General features: G+C 48.4%; 2 protein-coding genes across 2 annotated transcripts in view; one reads left to right on the top strand and one right to left on the bottom strand.

Moving 5' to 3' along the window:
- The window catches only part of ERGIC1 (endoplasmic reticulum-golgi intermediate compartment 1), a 125,380-nt gene extending 114,977 nt beyond the window's left edge, over positions 1 to 10,403 (bottom strand). Inside the window, exon 1 of the mRNA XM_019635949.1 lies at positions 10,375 to 10,403. Coding sequence (XP_019491494.1) covers positions 10,375 to 10,388 — 14 coding nt within the window. The 5' untranslated portion in view covers positions 10,389 to 10,403. The remainder of the gene's footprint in view (positions 1 to 10,374) is intronic.
- Positions 10,404 to 15,361: 4,958 nt separating this feature from the next.
- On the top strand, positions 15,362 to 18,477 carry DUSP1 (dual specificity phosphatase 1). The gene is made up of 4 exons (XM_019635927.1): positions 15,362 to 15,982; positions 16,249 to 16,394; positions 16,758 to 16,977; positions 17,407 to 18,477. The coding sequence occupies exons 1-4, from the start codon at positions 15,616 to 15,618 to the stop codon at positions 17,775 to 17,777; spliced, it is 1,104 nt and encodes a 367-aa protein (XP_019491472.1). The 5' UTR covers positions 15,362 to 15,615; the 3' UTR covers positions 17,778 to 18,477.
- The last annotated feature ends 6,259 nt before the right edge of the window (positions 18,478 to 24,736 follow it).

The raw sequence follows: 24,736 nt of genomic DNA, 5'->3' as shown, positions 1-24,736 counted from the left end.
GTCTTGTAAAGCCCATTCAGCTGGCCTGGAGCCAGGCTTGGGCTCTGGTCTGAGTGTCCAGGGGGGGCCTGCTCCCAGTCTGGCCCCACGCGGGTCTCGGGCTGTGTCTCAGATCCTTGCTCACATCTATCACATGTTGGCTCACAGAGTGACACCAAATGTCCCTGTGAGTCCCTCCTTCAAGCTGACAACCTCCACCTCCATCCTGACTTAGGAAAGGTCTCCTTTCAGTAGCATCAAAACACATCTGAAGACACTGGGTCATGCTTGTCAAAGTCCCTTTGCAGGCATTTTCTTATTTCAAATGAATAAAATTCAAAATTTTGAATTAATAATTCAAAACAATAATAAAGGTACCATTTACGAGTTGCAGTAAAGGGGCCTTTCCATATGCTTCTAATCCTCACAGTGACCCTTTCGTGGTATTATTGTAACTATTATTGAATTTTGTAATGAGTAAACGAGGTTCCGAGAGGTAGATGCAATTATGTAGTCACAGAACTGGGAATGACAGAGCTGGCAAACTGGGGGTGTCTCATTATAAGCCCAGGTTATTTCCTCTCTTGGCTCTTCTATTATTCAGAGAACCTACTCTGTGCCAGGCACCCTACTATGTGCTGGGGCACGCAGTGAATGGGCCAGGCCTGCTCCCTGCATGGGTCACACTCTGTAAAAATCCCATGAGGTGGTATTATTACTCATCAGAGGCAAAATGAAAGCTCTCTCTGCCTCAGCGCAGCGGCCCCAGCTCTAGCATTTACTAGCGGTGTGACCTTGGGCAACCACCTCTCCCCTCTGTCCCATGGCTGTAAAATGGGTAAAACACTTATTTTTGCCTCAGTGGCTTGCGAAGAATTAATTAGGAAACGCATATCCAGAAGTTAGGACAGCGCCTGGCCCAGAGAAGGTGTCCGGTATCTTGTCAAAGTTTCACTATTCCATCTGCAAGTGTGCTCGGCAAAGCTGTTGTCATGGTGAGCCCCACGGACAGCTGAAGAAACTGAGGCTCTGAGGGGCCATGTCTCTCAGGCCACGGAGTAATAGCTGAAGCTGAAGTGGGGCCCTCGAAGGTCCCAGATGCCTGTTCTCTTCCCCTCAAGCCCCATGGCACCTGAATTCCTGGGACCCGCCCCCTCTGGTTCTGAGTCAGCTCCCCAAGAACAAGGGGCCCCACTTGGGGTGGGAAAGGCCTGGGAGGCGAGGGATTAAGCAGGTTGCTGGCACTCAGGCAGAAATTTCGGGAAGTACAAGGCTGAGAGGACTTGTAAAGAAAAAGGGAGGGGGAAGGGACACACTTGTCCCAGCCTGCGGGCCAGAGGGCAGCCTGGCTCCTGGCCCAAGGGCTGGCTCTCCCTGGTGGCCCCAGCCTCCAGCCCAGCTTGGTCACCCCACGCATGTGGCCAAGGCCAGCTGTGAGGCTGTGACCCACGACCACCCCGATCCTTCTCTAGGCTTGCCTCTTGGAAGATGCCTGAGGCTGAGGCCTGAGTGAGGCGGCCAGGGCCGAGAATAAGGCCTTCCATTCGGGTCCTCTGAGAGCACTGCAGGGCCTGTGCTTGCTCAGGGGTCCTGAGTTCCAGCCTGGCTCTGCCCCCTTTTCCAGGACTCCGGTCATGTTCCCAATGGCTCTGAGCCCCAGCGCTCTTGTTTGTAAATGGGAGATACAATAATAATGCCACCTGGGGGCAGGTGAAACCTTTATCTCTGAGCACCTGGCACAGAGCAGATGTCCCAGTAATGCCAGTTTCTGTTCTTGTAGGTGGGACACAGGTGCTGCTGGGACCTTGGCGTCCTTAGGGTTGGGGGAGGGGATTTCTCAGTGCTTTCCTGTGCTTTAGGTTTCCTGGGGGTCTCATTTTGGTCATTCTCAGGTCCCCTGCTCTGGGTCTAGCAGGGAAACCACCTGGCCACAGCCCGGCTTTGTGAGCCACAGGGCGCTGTGGGACCTGAAATAACTCAGGGGCCTGTGTGGCTTAGGCCCAGCACCCAGGTGCCCTAAGCCTGGCCTCAATGTCCGCAGCAGCAGCAAGGGGGACCTGATACGGCCCTCACAGAGCATCACATGGCAGTTACGTTAGATAACGCAGCCCTTGGTGGGCTCTCTGTACCCAGATGCCTGGAATTTTCTCTGAAACACCCAGAGGCATGGCCAGTTGGCTGTGTCAGAGTGAGGTCACCAGGATGACTCACCCCAGGACCAACGATCCACTGGAGTTCTGAGGCTGGACTCCCGAGGGGCAGCTGGCTTGGGAACCCAGAACCCCACCTCCCGTGGACCCCAGGGCCTGCTCCAGTCCCTGATTCTCCATTACCCCGGCCCCCTGGGGGTCCAGGCTGCGGGCCTAGAAGAGGCCCAGGGACTTTTGAAGGGATTTGCGGGGGTTGAGTGGGGGCAGCTCAGGTCTTGCTGGCTTCGCCTTGCTGACTCAGCCCCCACCTTGACCTTTCCTTCCCACTGGCTATTTTTGGGCGTTTCCTGTCCCTTGAATAGGTAGAGAAAAAGGAAGCGAAAGAAGGTCAACATGTGGCTTAACAGCTGGCAGATTGTTTTATTATGAATTTTTTAAAATGATACATGCCGGGAGTGAAAACTGGCAGTTTATCCTAGAGAACATAAGCCTAAGTGTCTCCCACTGTGTTCATTTCTACAGTTTTATTACCTCCATTCTGGAATTTGGTGTTTTGACAGGTAGCTGACTAATGGTGTGTGTGGGGGGGGTGGGGGGTCTGGAGAAGTATCGCTTGTTCACCTTGTGTCCCCAGCGTCCTGGCTGGTGTGGCCTGTGATGTGTGCCAATAAGTATGTGCCACATACAGGCACCGGCATCGGCAGCAGTTTGCGAGACGCCGATTCCAGGCCCACTGGCTCCGCCTCATTCTGGCCCCTGAGAGCCCCTGTAGGAGGTGTTACGTCTACTCTCCCATCCCCAGGTGAGGAACGGAGGTTCAGAGGCCAAGGAAGTTGAGGTGGTGGGGGGGTCACGGTCACCCTGTACTCTGCCTGTCCTTCACTGCCCAGCACCCCTGTCCCCTAGGAGCTGACCATCTGCCCTTGGGCGTCCCCTGAAGGGCAGGTGCTTGCTTAGCCTGGCTGCCCACGGGCCACAAGACGGACAGCTGTGACCTTAAGAGAGTGCGTGCTTTCCCTCTCTGGGCCTGCAGTACTAGGGGGAGAAAACAGTGATCATGACACTAACTAGTGGGTTTGGTGCTTACTGTGTGTCACTGTGCTTCAACTTGTACTGTGAAGTCATCGCATCCTCACCTCCCAAGTGAAGTGAGGCCTATTATTATCCTGTTATCCTGTGGATGACACACGTCCTCCCTGTCACTGCTCTGCCCGGTGACTCCATGCTCCTGCTCCACTCGGAGGAGCCCAGGTGCTCTCAGGGCCTCCCAGGCCCTCTGGGGTCTGGCCCGCTTCCGCTCCAGCCCCGCTTTCTCTCTTTCCTCCCTTTCCTCCCTTTCTCTCTTCCTCCTCTGTCTTCCCCTTCCCCCCAAATGTCATATCTTTATCATCCAGGTACATCACAAATTCCCCAGCCAAGGTTTTCATTTACCTATATCTATATTTTCTTCTTCTTACTTTCTATTCCCTGCCAACCTTTTAAAACAGAGTAAACTGTTTATTCACTTCATTCACATACAGGTGATTTTTGTTGTCCTTTTGCCCCAAATTCTTATTTACAAGATAAAATCACATTATATTAAATACAGAGGGTGCAAAAAAAAATGTATACACATTTTAAGAGAGGAAAAAAACTGTATTAAAATTGTAATAGTTAATATATACCGATAACAAAAGATGAATACAAGGCATGAGTATACGTTTTTTTGGCACCCCCGGTATACTGTACTTTTGTTACACTATCGCTTTCTTTTTTATTATTCTCACGCTTACGTAGGTCTCAATCAAGGACCTCACTAATGAAACCCAATTCTCTTTCTGTCTGGCTCTGCCTTTCCACTCACACTTATTCACTCCCTTAGCAAGCCTTATCTGCGTTCCACAGGCGCTGGACTTTGTTCTAGGATTCCACACATAAACACTAACTTAGCATCCTCAGGAAGCTTATACTGAATGGCGAGCCCAGTATGTAACAATACTGATGCTACACAGAGGCTGTGCCTGCCACTGTGACCCATGGTGCTCTGTGGATAAAGGGTGCCATCTAGCCCAGCCTATGACAACCCAGGAAGGTGTCCTTGGTCACTGTAAAATGAATCTCAATCCAAATCTGGATTTTTAGGAAAAACAGCTTTATTGAGCTATATTTTAAATATCACAAAATTGACCCTATATAAGTATAAATTCAATGCTTTTTTGGTCATTTTACCAAGTGGTGCAACCATCACGATAAGTCAATTTCAGAACATTCTCATGGTTCCCCTGGTCAGATCCCTCCCTTATGTTCACTGACAGGTCATCTCTGTCCCCGCTCCAGCCCTAGAGAACCACTACCCTACTTAGTGTCTCTATCAATCTGCCATTGCTGGACATGTAAGCGGATGACGCTGTGTAGTCTCTTGTGTCTGACTCCTCTCATTATCATAACATCACTGAGGTTCATCCACATGGTAGCCCATCGGTCATTTGTTCCTTTTTATTGCTGAACAGTGTTCCCGTGCATGGAGTCACCACATATTGCCTATCCATTCATCTGTTGGTGGGCTTTTAGGTTGTTTCCAGTTTGGGGCTATTATGAATAATGCTGCTAAGAACACTGACTCACAAAGCTTTGTGTGAACATATGTTTTCATTTCTCTTAGGTAGATACTTAATGTAGACTGGCTGGGTCACATGGCAAGTTTATGTTTAACTTTTTGAGGAGCCACCAAACTATTTTCCAAAGACGTCGTCCCATTTTATATTCCCACCTGTAATGCATAAGGGTTCTGTTTTCTCTAGGCATTAGCCAACATTTGTTATTATCTGTCTTTCTGCTTATAGCCACTCTAGTGGGTATGATATAGATCTCATTTCATATTCGCATGTCCGTAATGACTAATGATGTTGAGTATCTGTTCATGTGCCTATTATCTTCTTTGGAGAAATATCTGTTCATATCTGTTCATATAGTCTTTTTGATTGGGTTGTTTATTATTGAGCTATAGAAGTTCTTTGTAAATACTGGAAAGAAGTGCTTGATGAGATTTGGTTTTGCAAATGTTTTTGTCCTAGTCTATTGCTTATCTTCTCATTTTCTTAATGGTAAGCACGAAAGTTTTGAATCTTGATGAATTTCAAGTCATTGTTTTTTTTATAAACCATGCTACGAAATTTTTGTCTAACCCAAGGTTTTGAAGACTTGTTTTCCCTATAAATTATTCTATTGTTTTAGCTCTTGCATTTAAGTCAACGATCCATCTTGAGTTAATTTTTATTTATAGTGTGAGGTAAGGGTTTAAGTTCTTCCTTTTGCAACTAGATGGGTAGCCAACTGTCCCAGCACTGTTTGTTAAACAGATTATCCTTCCTCCAACGAAGTGCTTTGGCACTTTTGTTAAAAAACCAATTGACCAGGAATATAGCCAGTAATATTGTAATAACTATGGATGGTGTCAGGTGGGTTCTGGATTTATCAGGGTGATCATATCATAAGGTATATAAATGTCTAACCACTATGTTGTACACCTGAAACTAATATAATGTTGGACGTCAACTGTAATTAGAAAACAAATTAATGTAAAAAATAAAGAACCCCATAGCTCTCCATTGGCCAGCTGCAGGTGAATTATTAGATTGAATTGAATGCACAATTGCTTTCACAGTCTCTTTGTTCTCTGGTCTTAAGTCATGTCTGAAATTATTGAGTCTAAATTAGAGAATAGAATGTTAGCCTTTATAAATGGCCAGCGCTTATAAGATGTATCAGAAAGATCCCTGTTAATCCTTTGGATGGTTCCTTAAGCAAAATAACGTGGTCCAATTTTAATAACTTGGTTCAATGTAAGACTGTTTCTCTAGACCCTATTCATGATTCCCAGGGACTGGCTCACATATCGGATTAAAATCGATCGGCAGAGCTGGGGGAATACAAATCTCTGTGGATGTGGCAGATTTCTGGGGCCTTGGTTTCCTTGTCTGTGGGTGGGGGCCTCCTCGAGGGGGCAGTATGAAGATTAATGAGTTGAGTTGGCTGTTGAAATAGTGGCTGGCACCCACAGTAAGTCTTGGATCGTGGTTCACAATTATTACCCTCTTCACGGAGCTAGCGGCTTTTGCTGACAGCTTCCGTTTCACCCAGAGTTCACAGTGAGGCTATGTGACTGTGGTCCCCACATGTCATTACGAAAAATTTCAGGCAAACAGAAAGGTTGAAAGAAGAACACCATCCCTGAACACCCTTAGACTCACCACGTAGACTCAACAGTTGTTAATGTTTTCTATATTTCTTTCCTTGTGTGTGTGTTTTCTTCTGAACATTTAGAGCAAGTTGCTAACATCATGATTTTTCACTGCTGAATGGCTTATGGCATCTTACACATGTCGTAAGAACAAAACATTCTCCTAAGTAACCACCAAAACTAACACGTTCATGATATCATCTAACTTCCGGTCCACATTCCAATTGCGCTTATCTCAGCAGAGGGTGCTGTCAAATTTGGGGGTTTTTGCCAATCTGATGGATGAGGATCTGTCAATGTGGTTATAATAATTTTCTTGTCTCTTATTGTGATTACAAATGGGCGTCTTTGTACACATTCAGGGTCCTTATGCAGTTCTTTTTCTGTGACCTATCTGCTTGTAGCTTTTGTCCATTTTAAAATCCTTGTTTGTTGTTGTTGTTGTTGTTTTAATCTCTATTTTTAAGAACTCCTTAAATATTGGTGAAATTAGCTTTTGTCCTTAAGTTATAAATATTGTCTCTCATTTGTCTTTTTTTTAAATAAGAATTTATTTGAGCCAAACTGACGAAATTGACAAGAAGCAAGATCTCGCAAATCTTACTGCAGAGACTCTGTCTTTTTTTTTTTTAACTTGGCTCATGGAGCTCTTTTCGCCGTGAAAAGTTTTTTTAATTTAGCTTTCATTTTTACGTAGTTGAATTTATCAGGCTTTTCTTTTATTGTTTCTGCCTTTTTGAGTCCTACGTTGAAAAGAAAGCTTTCTTCACTCCCAGGTGATAAAGGAATCCCCTCACGTTTTTTTCTACAAGTTGTAAGGTTTCATTTTAAAAACCTCAATCTTTGGCCCATTTGGTTATTTATTTAGGTGCTTGGAGCGAGGTATGGGTCCACTTTTAATCTTTTTTTTCCCAAATGGCTGTCCAATTGTCCCAAGATCACTTATTAAAAAGTCCCCCATGTCCCAGGGATTTGAGATGCCACCTTTGTCATACACCAAATTTCCACATGTACTTGGGCAAACTTTGGGACTTTCTATTCTGTTCTGCTGGTCTGTCTGGCTATTCACGTTCCCAGTCACTCCAGTTTAATTGCTAAGGCTTTATGGCATGTTTTAGTACCTGTAGGGCTTACCCACCACACTGCCCTTCTTCTTTAGTTTTCCTGGTGATTCTGGATTGTTTATTATATCGTATCAACCTCAGAATCAACTTATTTAACTCCAGAAAAACAACAACAACACCCTCAGTATTTTCATGAGGATCATGTGAAATGGATATATTTACCTGGGCCAAAAGGGCATTTTTATGGTATTAAACGTATTATCAGGGGGCTATCTTTGAGATATTGACCCTGTTAAGGGTTGAATTATCTGCCCCCTGAATGATATGCTTCAGTCCTAACCCCCGGCATCTCAGAATGTGACCTTATTTGGAAATACGGTCTTGACAGAGGTGATCAAGTTAAAATGAGGTCATTAGGTGGGACCTAATCCAATATGACTAGTGTCCTTATACAAAGAGGAAACGGGGACACAGGCACACACACAGGGAGAAGACCATGCGAAGATGAAGGCAGAGATCAGGGTGACACCTCTACAAGCCAAGGAACGCCAAAGAGCCGGCAAACCGGGAGAAGAGGGGCCTGAACGGACCTTCCCTCACAGCCCTCAGAAGGAACCAGCCCCACCAGCACCTTGCTCCGGGACTTCCGGCCTCTAGAGCTGTGGGACAATACATTCCTGTTGTTTTAAGTGCCTCCGCTTGCAGTAGTTTGTTACAACAGCCCTAGCAAGCGACTATAGGCCCCTCGGAAGGTCTCTTAGGCCAGAAGTGATCAGCCCAGCCGAGGCTTTAGGACATCAAGAGGCGCTTGTGTGCTTTTCTGTCCCTGAACCCAAGCAAGCCCAACCAGGCCTGCTCCTTGCCTGCCTGAAGTCGGATGAGTGAACCAATGAATGCACTGGAAAGCTGGAGGTGTGACTTCACTCTCAATGGGTGGCCAAAGCCACTGAGGTCAAGGCCAGTGAATGAATCATTTGTGCGATGTGGCCTGGTGAGTCAGGGAGCGCCAGGCAGAGAGCCTGAGTGCGGGGCATATTTCCTTTCCCCTTTCCTTTAGAAGCTACAAGCAGCTCCCTAAAAGTCATCATCCCAACAAATGGCGAAATGATGCGACATGCCACCCTCATGACACACCCACTGTGTGCTGTGGAGAGATAAGGACAAAGGCCTTAGAAAACAGAGGGAGGGAGCACCTTGCACCCCGATAAGCCACTTGCTTGCTGTGTGCCTTTGGACAAGTTATTTAACTTCTCTGGGCCTCTGTTACCTCATTTCTTCAAATGGGGTGGTAATAGTACCTGCCTCACAGTGTCACGATCACACAAGGAAATGACCGTAAAGCACTGAGTGAAGTGCCAGGCTCATAGCAAGTGCTCAAGAGATGGGCAATTATTATTACCAAGAGCTGCCCCCCGAAAAGCTCACCCACAAAGGTGAAATTGGGATGCACAATTTTGGAGTCTTCAGCCAATGACTCTGAACACACCGCCAATAATGTTTTCTTCTCCTTCCCTCAGGGGAGTGTTTGCCATAGACAAACTATGACCTCATTTGCTCCCTCCAACATTAACTAGTGTTTTCTAATTATGAAAAGGAAATTATATCTCAATTTATATTCTGTCTAAAAAAAATTAGCTAATAACAGAAAGCTGTCACTTCTCAGCCGGTGTCAGTCCCCCAGCAGCTGGAGTGTGGCTTGGAGCCATGTTGGCCGGCGGGGGCCTTGGTTCAGAGACAGGCCTGCCTGACTCATGGAGGCCCGGCCACTTCCTGATCCCTCTCCCGGCCTGCTAGGCTCATCTTCATGTGTTTGTCCAACAAAAAAGAAAAACCTGTTTTGAGGTTTGTGCTCGGGACCGAGAGAGGCAAGAAACCAAGTCCCTGCTCCCAGGCTGGTCAGACAGACAGAAATGGTGAACAGCCGTGGGGACTGTTCACACATGCTACTGGGGCTTCATTTTGTTTCACGGCGAATCTGAGAGTTGGTCTCTTGGGGTTATTACGGCCACATTTTAGAGAAGAAACTGAGGCTCCCAAGGGAAAGTGGTAGATAACAGAGGCCCATCTCTCAGAGGTATTTTGTCCAGACATTTCTATTCTTCATCAGTCTTTGTCTCCAGGTGGCATCCCCTGCTCTGGGCATTTTTCCCTCATAACCCTCTCCCAGGTGAATGAGGGTCCCTTGTCTGGCCTCCCCAATGTCCACCCTGGCACTTAGCACCTGGGTTATACCGATTTATGAGGAAGTCTGTTCCCCTGCAAGAAGGTCTGTTAATTGAATACTGGCGGCCTTTTAATTACGTTTCATCTTAAACCTTTTTAAGTTACTGTATTCTACTGGATCTAAGATGTCAGCAGTTCTAAGGCCTTCTCATTAACTTACACACCATTAAGAAAGAAAAACACTGTCAATTAGCTATGATATTCCACTTGGAGAAATGTGAAAATATGAGAAATGTGCCTATTAAAAAAAAGAAACAGCAGCCAAAATGGAGTCACTTTTGCTAAGTCATGTCACCAAACCAAACTTAACAATTAATCTAATTGCAGTTCTAGCCTTTCCTAGGAGCAGAATTTTAAACCCATCTGTCTGGAATTTCCTGACCAACACTCGGGAGGTCATATGCCTGATAAGACCCCTGTCCTCCCCCTAAGGGAAGGTGTCCTTACCTGAAATAATCCGCCCTTTTAACTTCTTAGTTCCACTCTCTTTCTGCCTATCAAAACCTTCCATTTTGTACAACCCCTCAAAGCACCCTTCTAGATGCTAGCTACCCCATCATGAATCACTTAATGAAGCCATTCAGACCGTCCAATTTACTTGATTGAATTTTGCTTTTTAACATGCCTTAGGCCCAAGGAAATGCATTATAAGAGCAATTACTGCTTTTAAACACATCCTAGGGGAAGAAGGTTTTATAAATATCCATGTTAATAACATCAAAGTTTACTCAACACTTACCCTGTGCCAGGCATTGTTCTAAAGTGCTTTTCATCCATGAGCTCATATCAGGGGTTGGCAAACTTTTCCTGTAAGGGGACAGAGGTAAATATTTTAGGCTTGTGAACCATAAAGTGTCACAACCACTCACCTCCCATTGTAGTCTGAAAGCAGCCACAGAAGATAGTAAATGAATGGGTGTGATTGTGTTCCAATAAAACTTTATGGACACTGAAATTTTAATTTCATACAACTTTCACGTGTCACAAAATAGTCTTGTTTTGATTTTTTCCCCCAACCATTTAAAATGTATAAACCATTCTTGGCTTGTGGGTTGTAGAAAAAGAGGGAATGGGCTAGATTTGGCCCATGGGCTATATAGTTTGCTGACTGACCCCTGTCTCGTATGATCTTCATAATGACCCTCCAAGATAGATGCCATTATTATTTTCCTTCCACACATGGGGAAACTGAGTCTCAGAGAGATTAAGGTGACTTGCCCAAGGACACACAGCAGGTGAGTGGTTAAACTGGGATTATAACCCAGACAGTCTAATGTTGTAATTTTCTTTTAACAAGTTACCCTAAATACTATCAATATGGTTTAGCCTAAATGTGGTTGCCTGTTAATATTTTTAACTTTTGTTCCTGATTACAAATGTTCCACATTTGTGCTGAAGAATTCAAAACCATACAGAATTATGAAAATAACCCCACCCTCCACAGATAAATACTTAAGGATTCAAATACACAGCTCATACAACACTGACTAGAATTAGAAATGTTCTGGACACTGAGTGACTTTGGAGAGGTTGCCTAACCTCTCTGGGCCCTTGGAGGGGGCCGGCTGAGATGACGCAGCTCTGTGGTCCCTCCCAGGCCTGACCATGGAGATCTGTTTGTAAGGATTGTGCAATGGCAGCTGGTTCTGTCCTAACTGCCTGGGTGTGGAGGGTGAAGTCACCCTTCACCAGCCCCAGGGACGGGCCAAGTGGCTGCTAAGTCCCCCTGCCTGTGGCTCCCCCAAACCCCAAGCAGAGTAGCTTCAGAGAGGCAGCAGGGACACCAGAGCCTGGATCGGGGTCCTAGGAAGTTTAGGCTCCCCCCAGAACTGATGTCAGGGACCGCTCTGCCCAGCGAGCAGAGATCCGGGCGAGCTGGGGGTCAGAGTCTCCTGCCAGGGCTGCCTGGAGTGGGATCGCACAGGCAGCGGCATCAGCAGGCTGAGGTTCCTACAGTGAAACATCTGGGCCCGCTCCATCTCCCAGTCAGACAGGCCCAGGGGCTGCACCTCCATCTGATGATCACCCGATGTGTGACCCTGAGCTCATCCGCTCTTTGAGCCTGTTTCCTTGCCGGTGCAATGGGGGTAACAACCACCTCACAGGATTAGTTCATAATCATCTCATGATTAGTTAGCTCATGAGATGATACCTGCAATGCAGCTGGCATAGGGGAGAGACCTAATAAACGGCCACGTCTGTTCCCTTTGCTGACAGTTTCCAACAGTGTGCTTTGCAAAAATTCTTCCACCATGCCACGAATTGTGGACCTACTCCATGCCGGGGCTGCACCCAAAGTAGGAAGGTGGGGAGGTCAACGAGGGGAAAAAATCACAGCACTGCCCTCAAGCAAGCCAGGGAGGGGAAGATAGGATCTAAGGGACTTTGACACAATCGGAATGTTGGGACAAAGTTCAGGGCCCCGGGCGGAGAAGCTGGAGAAGCTGGAGAAGCCGGAGAAGCCGGAGAAGCCAGAGAAGGCTTCATGGCGATGGCACTTTGGCTGGGTCTTGAAGGATGGGGAAAGATTATGGCTGAGCCCACAGGGGACAGCATCCTGGCAGGGAGAGGTGAGGCAGTGTGAGCAAAGGGGTGGGGGTGGGAGAGGACGAGAAACATCTGGGGAGCACGGGCCCACTGAGTTTGCCTACAGAACAGCTGGAGCGTCAAGGAGCGCAGCTGGGAGCTGCACGGGGTGGAGAGGCGAGGCCCAGTGGTGGCGGGCTTTAGATCTGGTGGGAGAAGGGGAGTCATGGAGGGCATTGAGCAGAGGGAGGAGCCACCAGACAGCACAGGGGGGACAGCAAAAAGGCTGTGGATTCTGAAAGAGAACATGAATGGCGGGAGCCAGCTCCCTTTCCCGAGAGCACCAGGCCCTTTCTCAGACATGGTCTTACTTGTCCTACATGGGTCACATTCCCAGTTTACAAATGGGGAAACCGAGGCTCTGAAACATTAAATTTCTTGTCCAAGGTCACAAAGCAGTGAGTTGGGGCCATTTTCTGTCATCTGTGGGAGTGCCACCCTTTCTTCTCCTGTGACCCCAGGACAGATCCAAAGTTGACTTTGAGGGCAGGATTCGAACAATGATTGGCAGGTAATGCCAACCCTGGCTACACTGCGTCTCTCCACAACCCTTAGAGATGCATGTTATTATCTCCATCACGGGGGGAGCAAGTTAGAGGCTCAGCAAGGGGAAGTGACTTCCGCAAGGCCACACACAAAGGTGGGGAGTCCGGGCCAGGTCCTCTGAGTCAAACTGTCCCCACCACCCTGTGCTATCTCCAGGTGCATTTCTAGGCACATCTAAAATCAGGAAGAGCCTGGGTCCAAAAGGCCCCAATCTGTCCCGAGTCAGCGTCCATTGATTCATCCTCCTCCCTGGCCCTTTGCCCACCCCTTCGCTTCTTCTGTCACCACAGACCAGATTAAGCGAGACCTCTCTTTGGCTCCATCCCCAGCCAGAAGCGGCACCTCCACTGCCTAGACTGGGGGTCTCAGTGGCCACACCTTTATCAGACCCCTTGGCCAGAACCACTGGGTATTAGTTGGTCTCAAGGAGGAACCTTTCCCTGAGCTGGGCCTCTGTCCCTGCCACACCTTCTGGTGTCTTGTGGCGACCTTCTCCCCAGGTTCTGGTGCCAGACCTGGAAACACACAGTGGCATGGTGATATAAGAACTGTTCTGCTGGGAAGGGAAAAACCAAGAGATTTAGTGAATCATACGGAGGGGTGCAGTAAGGCCTGGGTTTCTGACACCCACCGTCTCTCACCTGGGCCTCAAACCATCCACAAAGTAGCCAGTGGTAAACCCACCGTACAGATGTGGGCCCAGAGACTCAGTTGGGGGAGAGATTCGCCTAGGATCACCCAGCAGCAAAATGACAGCCTGGGGTCCAAGCGATGATCTTTCCAGAAAGGGATCAAGAGGAAAACTTCACAGCACTCAGCAGACACCTGACCTCAGGGACACACTGTGCCACCATCAATCAGTATTTGTCTACAATGGTTCTCTCTCTTCTTTTTCATTAAAAAAAACTTAAAAAAAAAAAAAGCTTTCTTTTTTTAAAAAATGTGGGTAGGGGAAGGAATAATGAATGCTCTTGGTAAAAAAAAATTGGGGCAGATCAGATTGGTATGCTGTGAAAAGTCAGCAGCTGTAACATTTTATGATTCAATGCAAAAAATATGAATTCCTCAGCTGAATAAGCAGTATAAACAACAAAAAAAAACCCTTTTTTTTAAGATACAGGGTGGGTGTTGCCATTATCTGAGGACCTCTCTGCTGCCCTCAGCCAATGTTCATCTGAAGGTGGAAAACGCCCTTTAAAAAAAAAAAAGGCACTCAGCCCTGAACTTTTCTAGAACTTAGGCCCAAAGTTTGGGCATGTGTGAACACAGTAGCTAAGGAAGGCAAATGCAGAAGTCGCCTCTGGTGATACAATCACAGATCAACGACACAGGGTGGCAGTGAAATCCCCCCCCCTCCCCGGAGGAGAGGGAAGAAACCGCAGAATGTTCCTGACTCGGCAACCAGGCCCGGTGGCGCAATGTTTGTTTGTGTACCTAGCACGTCGGTGCCACCGCAGCGGGCTCCACTGCCCAGGGGGCCGTCACTAGGGCTCACGGCGCGGGTGGCCCAGTGGGGTCTTCCCAAACGTTCGTCCAAGTTCTGGAAATCCTCCTTAAGCTCCATAGTATTGGATTTCGAATTCAGCCAATATAGATGGCGAGAACCAGGGCGAGGGTGTCGGGCTTGGCTCTCGTTCCTTGTTGGAGACCCCAGCCCAGCCCCTAGTAGACCCCCAGTCAGGATATATTTGTGGAATAAAGAGATTGAGCAGCCCCATTTGTCTTAAGCAAATGTGACCAGAAACATGCGTGGTGGCCTCTGGGGGGCGCTGTCGACAGCCTTCCCAAATGCCAAACCCCTCACAGGGGCGCCTTGCGACCCCCGCACTGAGATTTCGGTCCCCTGACCTGCCTGCCTCCGTTCAGTCTTCGAGACCACTCGAGTAGGAAGACTATTCTTTTCACTAGGGGTGAGATTGGACGTATTTTACTTATTACATGTACTTTTTTTTAAGTAATAGGAAAGTCTGGGAAACATTTCCTTGAACCCCTTGATTCCAACTCACCCTGGTTGTTCTCGGTAGGAACGACCTTTCTATGGGCAACTGTGTTAACATTTTCCCCAACCCTCATTCCAGGATCTTCTTACCCCGCCCCCTACCTGGCAGTGTGATACTAGGCAAGTAAAGCGCTTCTCCTTGGGACTCTGTCTCCCCCAGACGGGGACAAGGAAATGAGAAGGGGCACACGTGTATGCAAAAACGCAGGAAGCCACCTTCCGCTCGGGGAGGGGGCACAGCAGGGGGGGGGCAGAGGCCGGTGGCACGCCGCGGCTCTCCCAACAGCTCGCATCCCCGCCATCCCTCGGCTGGCAGCGCGCCCTCCTGTACTCTGCGCTGGGCTGGGCTGGGCGAGCGGCACAAGCCGGGTCCCCGGGGACGCTTCAGGGGCAGGCTGCACGGCCGAGGGCCCGAGCTAGCGCGCGGCCATCGGCTCTCGCTCTGTAGCAGATGACGTCTTCGCCTCTGGCTCCGCCGGCGCCAAGCCGGGCAGGGCGGGTGACGTCACCGCCCGGTCACGTGACCGCCATTCAAACAAACAAACCTCCCTCCCCCCTGCGCGCGCGCGCCCCGCCCCTGTGCCGGACTCCATAAGAACGCACGCCCGGGGCCGGGCTCATTGCGAAGAACAAGCCAACGGCAGGCGCGACGCGGGCTGAAGCAGGGTAGTCAGGGGATCTGCAAGGAACCCCGCCACGCAGCTCCTGCTCAGTCCAAAGGCAGTTTTGGGTTCGGCGCAGAGAAAGCCGCCAGGGTCGGGCTTTTCCTCGAAAGCCTTCTCCCTGCCCTCGGCTTTGGAAGACAAAGAGTACAGGAGGACTTACACGCTGGGGGCGCTGGGGCCGGCCATGGTCATGGAGGTGGGCTCACTGGACGCCGGAGGCCTGCGGACGCTCCTGAGCGAGCGCGCGGCGCAGTGCCTGCTGCTGGACTGCCGCTCTTTCTTCGCGTTTAACGCCGGCCACATCGCCGGCTCGGTCAACGTGCGCTTCAGCACCATCGTGAGGCGCCGGGCGAAGGGCGCCATGGGCCTGGAACACATCGTGCCCAACGCCGAGCTGCGCGGCCGCCTGCTGGCCGGCGCCTACCACGCCGTGGTGCTGCTGGACGAGCGCAGCGCCGCCCTGGACGCCGCCAAGCGCGACGGCACCCTGGCCCTGGCGGCGGGCGCGCTGTGCCGCGAGGCGCGCGCGGCGCAGGTCTTCTTCCTCCAAGGTACGCGCGCCCTCGGGGACGCCCGCGGCGGGCTGCACGCCCCCTGCCGCCTCGGCGCGGGACTCGTGGCCCGCGGCTCCTGCCCCACCTGGAGAGCCGCGGGGTCGCCCGAGTCGTCTATTGGGGACTCGCCGCTCACTGGCTTTGTTTGGCTCCAGGAACAAAGACTCCCGGGGTCACCTCCCAGTCCTGGGGGGTGGGGGAGTTGTACGAAGGTGCCCTGTCCCAGCGGTACTAATGGAAAAACAATGTCTTTGTGTTCTCAGGAGGATATGAAGCGTTTTCAGCTTCCTGCCCAGAGCTGTGCAGCAAACAGTCGACCCCCATGGGGCTCAGCCTTCCCCTGAGTACTAGCGTCCCTGACAGCGCCGAATCGGGGTGCAGTTCCTGCAGCACCCCACTCTACGATCAGGTTAGTAGGGAGCCGTGCCAGAGGGAAGCAGGGACAGCTGGCGAAGGCCTGGAAAGAGCAGTGCTAGTGAGAATGGAGAGAGGGACCTGCAGCTTGAGAACAGAGGGGACTCGGGGATAGTATTTATTCCGTGGTTAAACGGTCTGGTGGAGCTGATTCTCTTAACTGTTGGCACCACAGAGATGACCGTTTGCCCTGCCCAGGTAAATGGGCTGAGTCCCCTATTTGTACTCCCAACAACAGTGCTGAGAAGTTCACCCAGTATGTGAAACTGACTTTTCCAGCAGGGAGTTTTTGTGGGTGTGGGCACTGGCGTTGACTTTGAGCAAAGCTTGACAAGTGTTGGATATTTCTGAATTTCAGGGTGGCCCAGTGGAGATCCTGCCCTTCCTGTACCTGGGCAGTGCCTATCATGCTTCCCGCAAGGACATGCTGGATGCCTTGGGCATCACCGCCTTAATCAACGTCTCAGCCAATTGTCCCAACCATTTTGAGGGTCACTACCAGTACAAGAGCATCCCCGTGGAGGACAACCACAAGGCGGACATCAGCTCCTGGTTCAACGAGGCAATCGACTTTATAGGTAAATGGAACAGATGCCTGGGACTTCGGCCTCACTCCCCCAGTCTTAGCCACTGAGCCCCAACTCTACAGCAAGGACTTGAATGGCGTTCTTCTAAGCCTTCCTCCAGACATTAAATATCTGTCCGGTGTGGCTTAACATCTCTGCAAATTAGGGATTTGATGCCCCTATACAAATTCGTAAACTAAGGCTCAGAAAGTTGATTTGTCCAACATCCATCTGCTTTGCTTACTGGATGCCCCGTCTGAGTTTAAATCCCTCAGTTCTTTGCACAGTGCCCACATTGCCTAGACGAACAGTGTCCGTGTCATGGCATGAGTTGACATTGACTGGCTGTATAGGACACATGACATTTCTTAGACACCCTATTCCTGGGGTTGGGGCCGTTCTCCTGAGCTCTCGAGTAACCAGCCACCCTTTGTTTTCCAGACTCCATCAAGAATGCCGGAGGAAGGGTTTTTGTCCACTGCCAGGCTGGCATTTCCCGCTCAGCCACCATCTGCCTCGCTTACCTCATGCGGACTAACCGAGTCAAGCTGGACGAAGCCTTTGAATTTGTGAAGCAAAGAAGAAGCATCATCTCCCCCAACTTTAGCTTCATGGGCCAGCTGCTGCAGTTTGAGTCCCAGGTCCTGGCCCCGCACTGCTCGGCAGAGGCTGGTAGCCCTGCCATGTCGGTGCTGGACCGGGGCACCTCCACCACCACAGTCTTCAACTTCCCCGTCTCCATCCCCGTCCACTCCACGAACAGTGCATTGAGTTACCTGCAGAGCCCCATCACGACCTCTCCCAGCTGCTGAAAGGCCATGGGAAGCCATCTTCACAATCCACTGGGACTCCAGTCCAGGCTCCTTCTTGAAGGGGAGAAATGCAATAACTCCAGGGAGGGAGCTCGAGAGGGCTGGTCATTATTTATTTAATTTCACCCAAGTTCCACTGGGTTCCTAAGCAGTTACAGTGATGACTTATCACCAAGACGATGGATGAACTCAGCACATTTGGGACCAATATATATATATATATATATATATATACTGGGTACATCAAGTTCCCCTGACAAAAAGGGGCAGAGAGAAAGGACTCTGTGTGAGCCCATTTCTTTTTGCTTGCCCCTGTTTTTTGTTTTGTTTTTTGTAGAAACTTCATGCTTGACATACTTACCAGTATTATCATTCCTGACGACACATATATGTATGAGAATATACCTTATTTATTTTTGTGTAGGTTGTCTGCCTTCACAAATGTCAATGTCAACTAGAAGAACCAAATACCTCAATTTTTGTGTTTGAGTACTGTACTACCCTGTAAATATATCCTAAGTAGGTTTGTTTTCAGCACTGATGGAAAGCACCAGTGTTGTTTTTTTTTAGTTGCCAACAGTTATATGTTTGCTGATTATTTATGACCTGAAATAATATATTTCTTCTTCTAAGAAGACATTTTGTTATATAAGGATAACTTTTTTTATACAACAGAATAAATTATGGCATTTCTATTGAACTCTCAGTGCTTTGTTTCTTGGGCAGCCCCTGATCCCTGTCCCACTAAAGAAACGGGAGTCTGGGCGAGGACCTCCAGGATGTGTGCTGGAATCTGACGCCATGCTCTTTGGTGGCCCCTCAGTCCCGCAAGATGACCGGGTTGCAAGGGGGGTAGACAGGTGCAACTGAACATGTAGTATTGTATCCAAGTGTCCCCCCCCATGTATCCCTTAACATGTCACCCAAAAGGCCTGTGTCCCCAGAGTCAAAGCTAAAAAGAAATGGGATATTTGCTTGGCTTTGGCTTTTACATGTACTACCTTCCCCAACGTAATATAAAAAGCTAGTTTTTCAAAACATTGGACATGTGTTTCTACTACATGCAAAACAGTGTACTCACTCCCTGCTCCCAAAACAACTCAGTGAGAGCTTTTGTACACGGCGATGCTGAGACCCACAGAGCTAAGTGTCAGGAGTGGGGGTATTGGGCCTACATTTGTTTTGTTTTCTAATCCTATATGCTTTGTACTTGCCTGACTCATGTGCTCTCTTTGCTTTTGAAAGGACTTTCATTTCTTTTTGTAAAAATAGTACCTCAATGGTTAAAAACCCAAGCACTGTAAGCAAATACAACACAGACAAATCACCTGAAACTCCCACCCCCAATCTGATTGCCAATGCTTGGAACACATCCATGCCAGCATCTCTGCCTATGTACACAGCGTTTTTGGTGGCTGCCTCCAGGTCACTTGCTGCTCTGATTTCATAATTTTGTTGGAGAAGCTAGGCAATTAAATCTGGCTTGCTCTAGGCAATATTCTGGGTTATTACTCTCTCTTGCCAAACAAGCCAAAACAGCAGGTATAATTGACCACCAAACCATAATCTAGTCTATAACGTTGAATCTCCTGGGTTACTGGCTCCTTCGTTCCTGCCCCCACTACTTGTTTCTGGACAAAGCGTTGTAGGAAACAGGAAAGAAAACATCCTACTCAACTTCTCCAGTAGCACCCAGAGTAGGGTCCTTATCCAATCCCATCATTCAAGGCCCTGAGTGTCCGTGACCTTTCTCCACTGGTTCGCCATCTGCCACCTGACTCCCAGGGCCGGAAAGATCCCTGTATTCTAAGTTCTAAGAACTTACCCTGGGCTGGCAAGCTCATTTCCTTCCCTGAGCTTCCGATTGCAAGTGTGTTCACACCTTTCAAAACAAACCATACCCAGTGTTTTGATCAAACCCTAGAAATTTACTATTGCCAATATCTTCCTTCGTGGAAATGTACCAGCAGCTTTGAGTCCATACAGATGCCATGGCTGACTTCCCCATGGGCTCCAGCCATCACTTTCTGTTTGGCAGGCGCTGGCTGAACCAAAATTAATCTCCAATGTGATCCACGCAGTGGAAAAATACAGCGGCTGCCTAAGGGAGCTTCCAGTGAAAACAATTCACTCACTTCTCCCAGCATAAGCCACTCCACCTCCCAGCAGCCAGGGAGAGTCCCAGTAACCACCGCCTTCCCATGTATCTGATTCCCAGTCTTCAGGCCCTCCAGAAAAATGTCACTTTTGGCATGAAAGTGCTTTTCTTGGGGGGGAGGGGAGGGTGGTAACTTACGATGAAAAGAAAGATGCTTGAACTATTAAAATGTTTGATTTTCAGTGGAAGATTGAAACAGAGCCAACTCAGTCATTTAATACTGAAATGTGGTAATAACAGCTGTCAATTTCAGAGCTAGTACCATGTGCCAGCCACTGTGCTAACTGCTTTGTATATCTTCGCATTAAACCTTTAACAGTACCCATTGTATAGAGGAGGAAGCAGGCTCAGAGAGGTTTAGCGACAGCCCTCTAATTCTAGCTCAAGGTCATACAGCAAGTAAAGGACATTGTCTGTAAGAAGAATGGGGATCGAAGTCCTAGTTGAGTCCAAAAGACAGATTGAGGGAATGAGGAAAAGATGAGCTTTGTAGCCAACCAGATGTCACCATGGTCTTAACCACGTAATTTGGGGGTGGAAAGTTATTTATCCATTTGGGCCTCAGTTTTCTCATCTGTAAAACGAAGATAATAAAACCCGCTTCACTTGTGAGGAGGAGATGAGCTCATGAATGTAAGCGCCTGGCACGGAGTGGGTCCTGGGGAAACACTTAGACCCTTTTCCCGTCTCCTAATGATCTCTGGAGTTCTCGGCTCTCAGTTTTCCCAACCCTAAAATGACCAGTTTGTACTGGATCTGGTGGGTAAGGCTCCTCCCAGCTCTAATTCTAGGACATAGTGAATGTATCGATGTACACTTGATGCTTTTCTGTGGTTTCCAGGCACCTATTATCCCATTAGGAACTTCCAACCCCAAACGCCTCCACAGCATCCTCTCCTTTCCTTGGAATTTTGCAAATCATCGCTAATTTGCCTTGAACTTACAGCCTCCGGCGTCCGTTTCCCTCCCTCCCTTCTCACACCCACCGACGATGCCATCGTGGTGTGTACACCTTTAAGATTATATAAATCTGTGATCTTACAGTGGCCTCCATCCCCATGGTAACGCAGAGTTTCCCTTTTGTGAGGAAAGCTGTCATGTCACTTCCTGCTGCTGACAAATCAGTTTAGGAGATTAAGATGCAGGGGGGCCGGGTATGGGAGGCTGCCATGAAAAGTGCTGGCCGCGGTGGTTTCTGGTTGCCATACACAGAGGCAAACAAAGCCCGGGCCACGCGGGGTAGCCCCGCCCAGCGCCGGGCCGCTGGCTTTCCCACACCTCCCGGGCCGGCCGGTGCTTTCAATCACCGCAGGCTGTTTTTCTCCTCAGGTCGCTTTCTGGGGAGCAGGTGGGAGGCCTGCCCACCTCTGGGGACTTCCCTGGGCTCTACAGGGCAAGCCTGTTGGAGAACAGTCTCTGGGGACAGAGGAGCGTCTGCACCCCTGTCCTCCTAAAAACAAAGTGTGTGCATGTTGCTAGCATTCTCTGCTAAGGAAAATACCTACTGTAAAGCCACCTTTTTCTTGACTGTGGCCTTTTAAGCGCAGCAACAAATTCATTCATTGATTCAAACCTTTATTGGCTATAAGCCCAGGCATACTTTGGTACAAGACAAAGTTCCTAGTCTCAAGTAGCTAACAGTGGGGAATTAAGAACTAAGATAAGAATGAAGAGTACAAAGGTGGGAGAATGAAAGGGGGGGTTCCTTTAGATTTTGGTGGTCAGGGAGACCTCTGCTGAGGGATGGCTAAGCTAAGATCTGAATGATACAACCCAGTTGCCCATTTAAAAGGTGAGCTGTGAAGAGGGTTCCAGGTGGGGTGGGGGGGGGCAGCAAACACCTGAAGCGTGGGAGGGATCTTTGTGGACTGGTAGGTAGAGCACTTGATTTGGCATTAGCTAGACCTGAGTTCAAGTCCTGATTCTGTCGCTTATTAGCTGTGTGACTTACCGTGGGTAATTTACCGAACTCTTTAAACCTCAGTTTCCCCATCTGTAACATGGGCCAATGACCCGTGACCTTCAAAGGCTCTTTAAGGATTAAATGAAAGGAGGTCACCTCTGGACACATAAGAGAGAGGCTTGGGAATAGCTCTTTGTCCTCTTGTGACTCAGCTGGTCCCCATTCTGTCACTTGAGCAACAGCGCCCCTCCCCAGAATGTTCTGGTGAAGGGAAACGGAGAAGTGGGCAGTCTTGCCGCATCCTGACACATAACCACAGGCCTGCATTCATACTGGGCAGAGCTTTGTTTGGGGTTGGCCTTTGCTTGGAGACCACCAGCCCTGCTCCACTGACTGTGGGCAAGGTGTGTCCCTTTCTGGGCCTTGGTTTTCTCATCTGTCAGAAACACCTGAAGTGACCTTCATCTATCCTCCTTTTAGCCCAAACTGTCAACTTTAAGTCCCCACCCACCCACCCAAGCCTGGGAAGGCTCTGGAATCCCTGGGGTTCATTTGGGCTGATTCAGGGAGACAGAGGGGAAAGAAAATAGACACTTTCTGGGAAGGTGGGTTGGTGTAATGGAGATGTGACTGGTCCCTACAGAAATGGGTCCCCCACAATGTCCTGCTGGGGCATCACATACTCTTGCCCCCTAGCCCGCTCTCCAATGCAGGGCAATCCTCTGTCATGTACCACCCTGCAAAGTTCAGGTTTAAAAGCTTCATCAAAGCTGCCACCAATGGATACTTGATTCTTCATTATTTGTGTATTCATTCATGCTTTTGTTCATTCCACAAATACATACCTTTGATTTGCAGAATACTCAATATCCTCTCTCTCTCCCTCTCTCTCTTTCTCTCTCTCTCTCTCTCTCTCTCTCTCTCTCTCTCTCTCTCTCTCCTCTCCCTCCCCCACCCCCCTTCCCCAAACTTGTTACACTCTCCAGACCAGACTCACTTGGACATGTAAACCACAGCCCTCCAGGATGTGACCACTACCTTCATGTCCCCACTACAGTCCTTCATGCATGTTGAGACTTGTAGCTATCATAGCACAATATGCCTTCTTGCTACCCTTATCTCGGCAATGTAGTCCTGGGGCTTAAATAACCTCGCCCCACTCAAAATATGGCCAAATCCTTTGACCTGTAAGACTTCCTTGTCTGTGCATCAGTGTCCTAAGCACATCTGGCTACACCCCACTGCTGTAACCTGAGGGCTGGAAACCCAACCGCCTCGTGGGCCAGGCAGGTCACAGCACTGAGCACTGGGCTACTAGAGACTGTGGTGCTTGGGAAAGTTCCTGCCCTGTGCCCAGGAAAGCTGCCAGTCAAGGTGGAAATGTAGACCCAGTGTCGCCAGAACTTCCTATTTTTAAAAGAAGCCAGGAATTTGTATTTTTATGCAAAATCTACTGATTTCAGAAACTTTGCTTGGGCCAAACAAAAAAATTGCAGCCTGGCTGTGATCTAGCCCATTGGCTCTGAGTGTGCGACTGCTGCCAGCCACCTGTTTGTGAGTCTGTCAAGGTCAGGGTCTTCCCTTGTGCATCTCTGGGCCCCTGGGACTCAGCCCAGGGCTGAATGAGCACCAGACACTTATATATGTCTTCTGAATGAAAGAATAAGTGGCAGTTATCCCCTAGAAAGTGCTCAGTAGATGTTAGAATAATCCAAAGAAAATTCTGAGATATTCTTCCAAGAGCCTGGGACAAAACTGATAGACAACTAAGACCTGTATGACCTTGGGTGGGTTACTTCTCCTCTCAAAGCCTCAGTTTTCACATCTTTAAGAAGGGAGCGATGAAAGTATTTGCTTCACATGGTGGTCCAGGTTAACTGAAATAATGTAAATCAAATGCTTTGCACAGCACTCCACACACAGCAAACAATAAATGTTCATTAAAATTTGAACCATCATCATCATCATCATCATCATCATCATCATCAGGGAAAGATGAAAAAAGGAAACAAATATATATTGACAGCTATCAAACTCTAATCTCTACCCCAGACCTCTCCCCTAACTGCAGACTTGTATATTCAATAGCCTCCTTGACATAACCATTTGTTGGTCAAATAGACTTCCAAACCTGGCAATTCCAAAAACAAACTTTGATTTACCCCCAAACCAGCTCCCACGGTCTTCCCACCCTTGATAATGGCCACTTCATCCTTCCATTAGCTCAGGTCAAAAAATTTGGATACATCCCTGACTGATCTCATTTTTTTATAATTCATATTTAATCCACCCACAAATTGAGACAGGTCCATTTTCAAAATATAACCGTTTTCAAAATATACCCACTTCTCATCACTTCCAAAACGCCCTCTCTGGTCCAGCTACTATCATGTTGCCTATGTTACTGCAATAGCCTCTTGGCTGTTCTCTCTGCTTCTGCCCCATCCCTCTGAGTCTATTTGCAACCAGAAGCCAAAGCTATCCTTTTAGCATCGCATACAGTGCACATCTTATGACAAACTCTCTGTTTTTGCTTCCCTAGAAATATTTCTATTTACTTTCATTATTGAAAAATGTCTTCACTGGGCAAAGAATTCTAGTTGCAACCTTATTTTTTTAAAAAACTCTTTGAAGATACAGTCCATGGTCTTCTGACTTTCATTGTATCTTATAAGTTAGCTTAATAGCTTACCCTTTGAGGGTAATCTGTCTTTTTCTCTGGCTGCTTTGAATTTTCTCTTTGTCCTTCTTTTTTCTTCAGCAGTTTTATTATAATGTCTCTGCAGTGTTCTTCCTACTTATATTGCTTGTGATTTGTGGTGCTTTTGAATCTGTGGCTTGATGTCTTTTATTAGTCTTAGAAAATTCTCAATTCTTTCTCCATTTCTATTCTTTCAC

Source organism: Hipposideros armiger, unplaced genomic scaffold (assembly GCF_001890085.2).
Source record: "Hipposideros armiger isolate ML-2016 unplaced genomic scaffold, ASM189008v1 scaffold_25, whole genome shotgun sequence".
In the NCBI taxonomy this organism is placed as follows: Eukaryota; Metazoa; Chordata; class Mammalia; order Chiroptera; family Hipposideridae; genus Hipposideros; species Hipposideros armiger.
The sequence above is the reverse complement of the archived record's forward strand: the minus strand, read 5'-3'. Positions and strand labels throughout refer to the sequence as shown.

Excerpts from the sequence above, each read along its gene's own strand:
- DUSP1 (XM_019635927.1), top strand. The coding sequence starts at position 15,616 with ATGGTCATGGAGGTGGGCTCACTGGACGCCGGAGGCCTGCGGACGCTC. Across the intron at positions 16,395-16,757 it reads GCACCCCACTCTACGATCAG|GGTGGCCCAGTGGAGATCCT; the intron begins GTTAGTAGGGAG and ends TCTGAATTTCAG. Across the intron at positions 16,978-17,406 it reads CGAGGCAATCGACTTTATAG|ACTCCATCAAGAATGCCGGA; the intron begins GTAAATGGAACA and ends TTTGTTTTCCAG.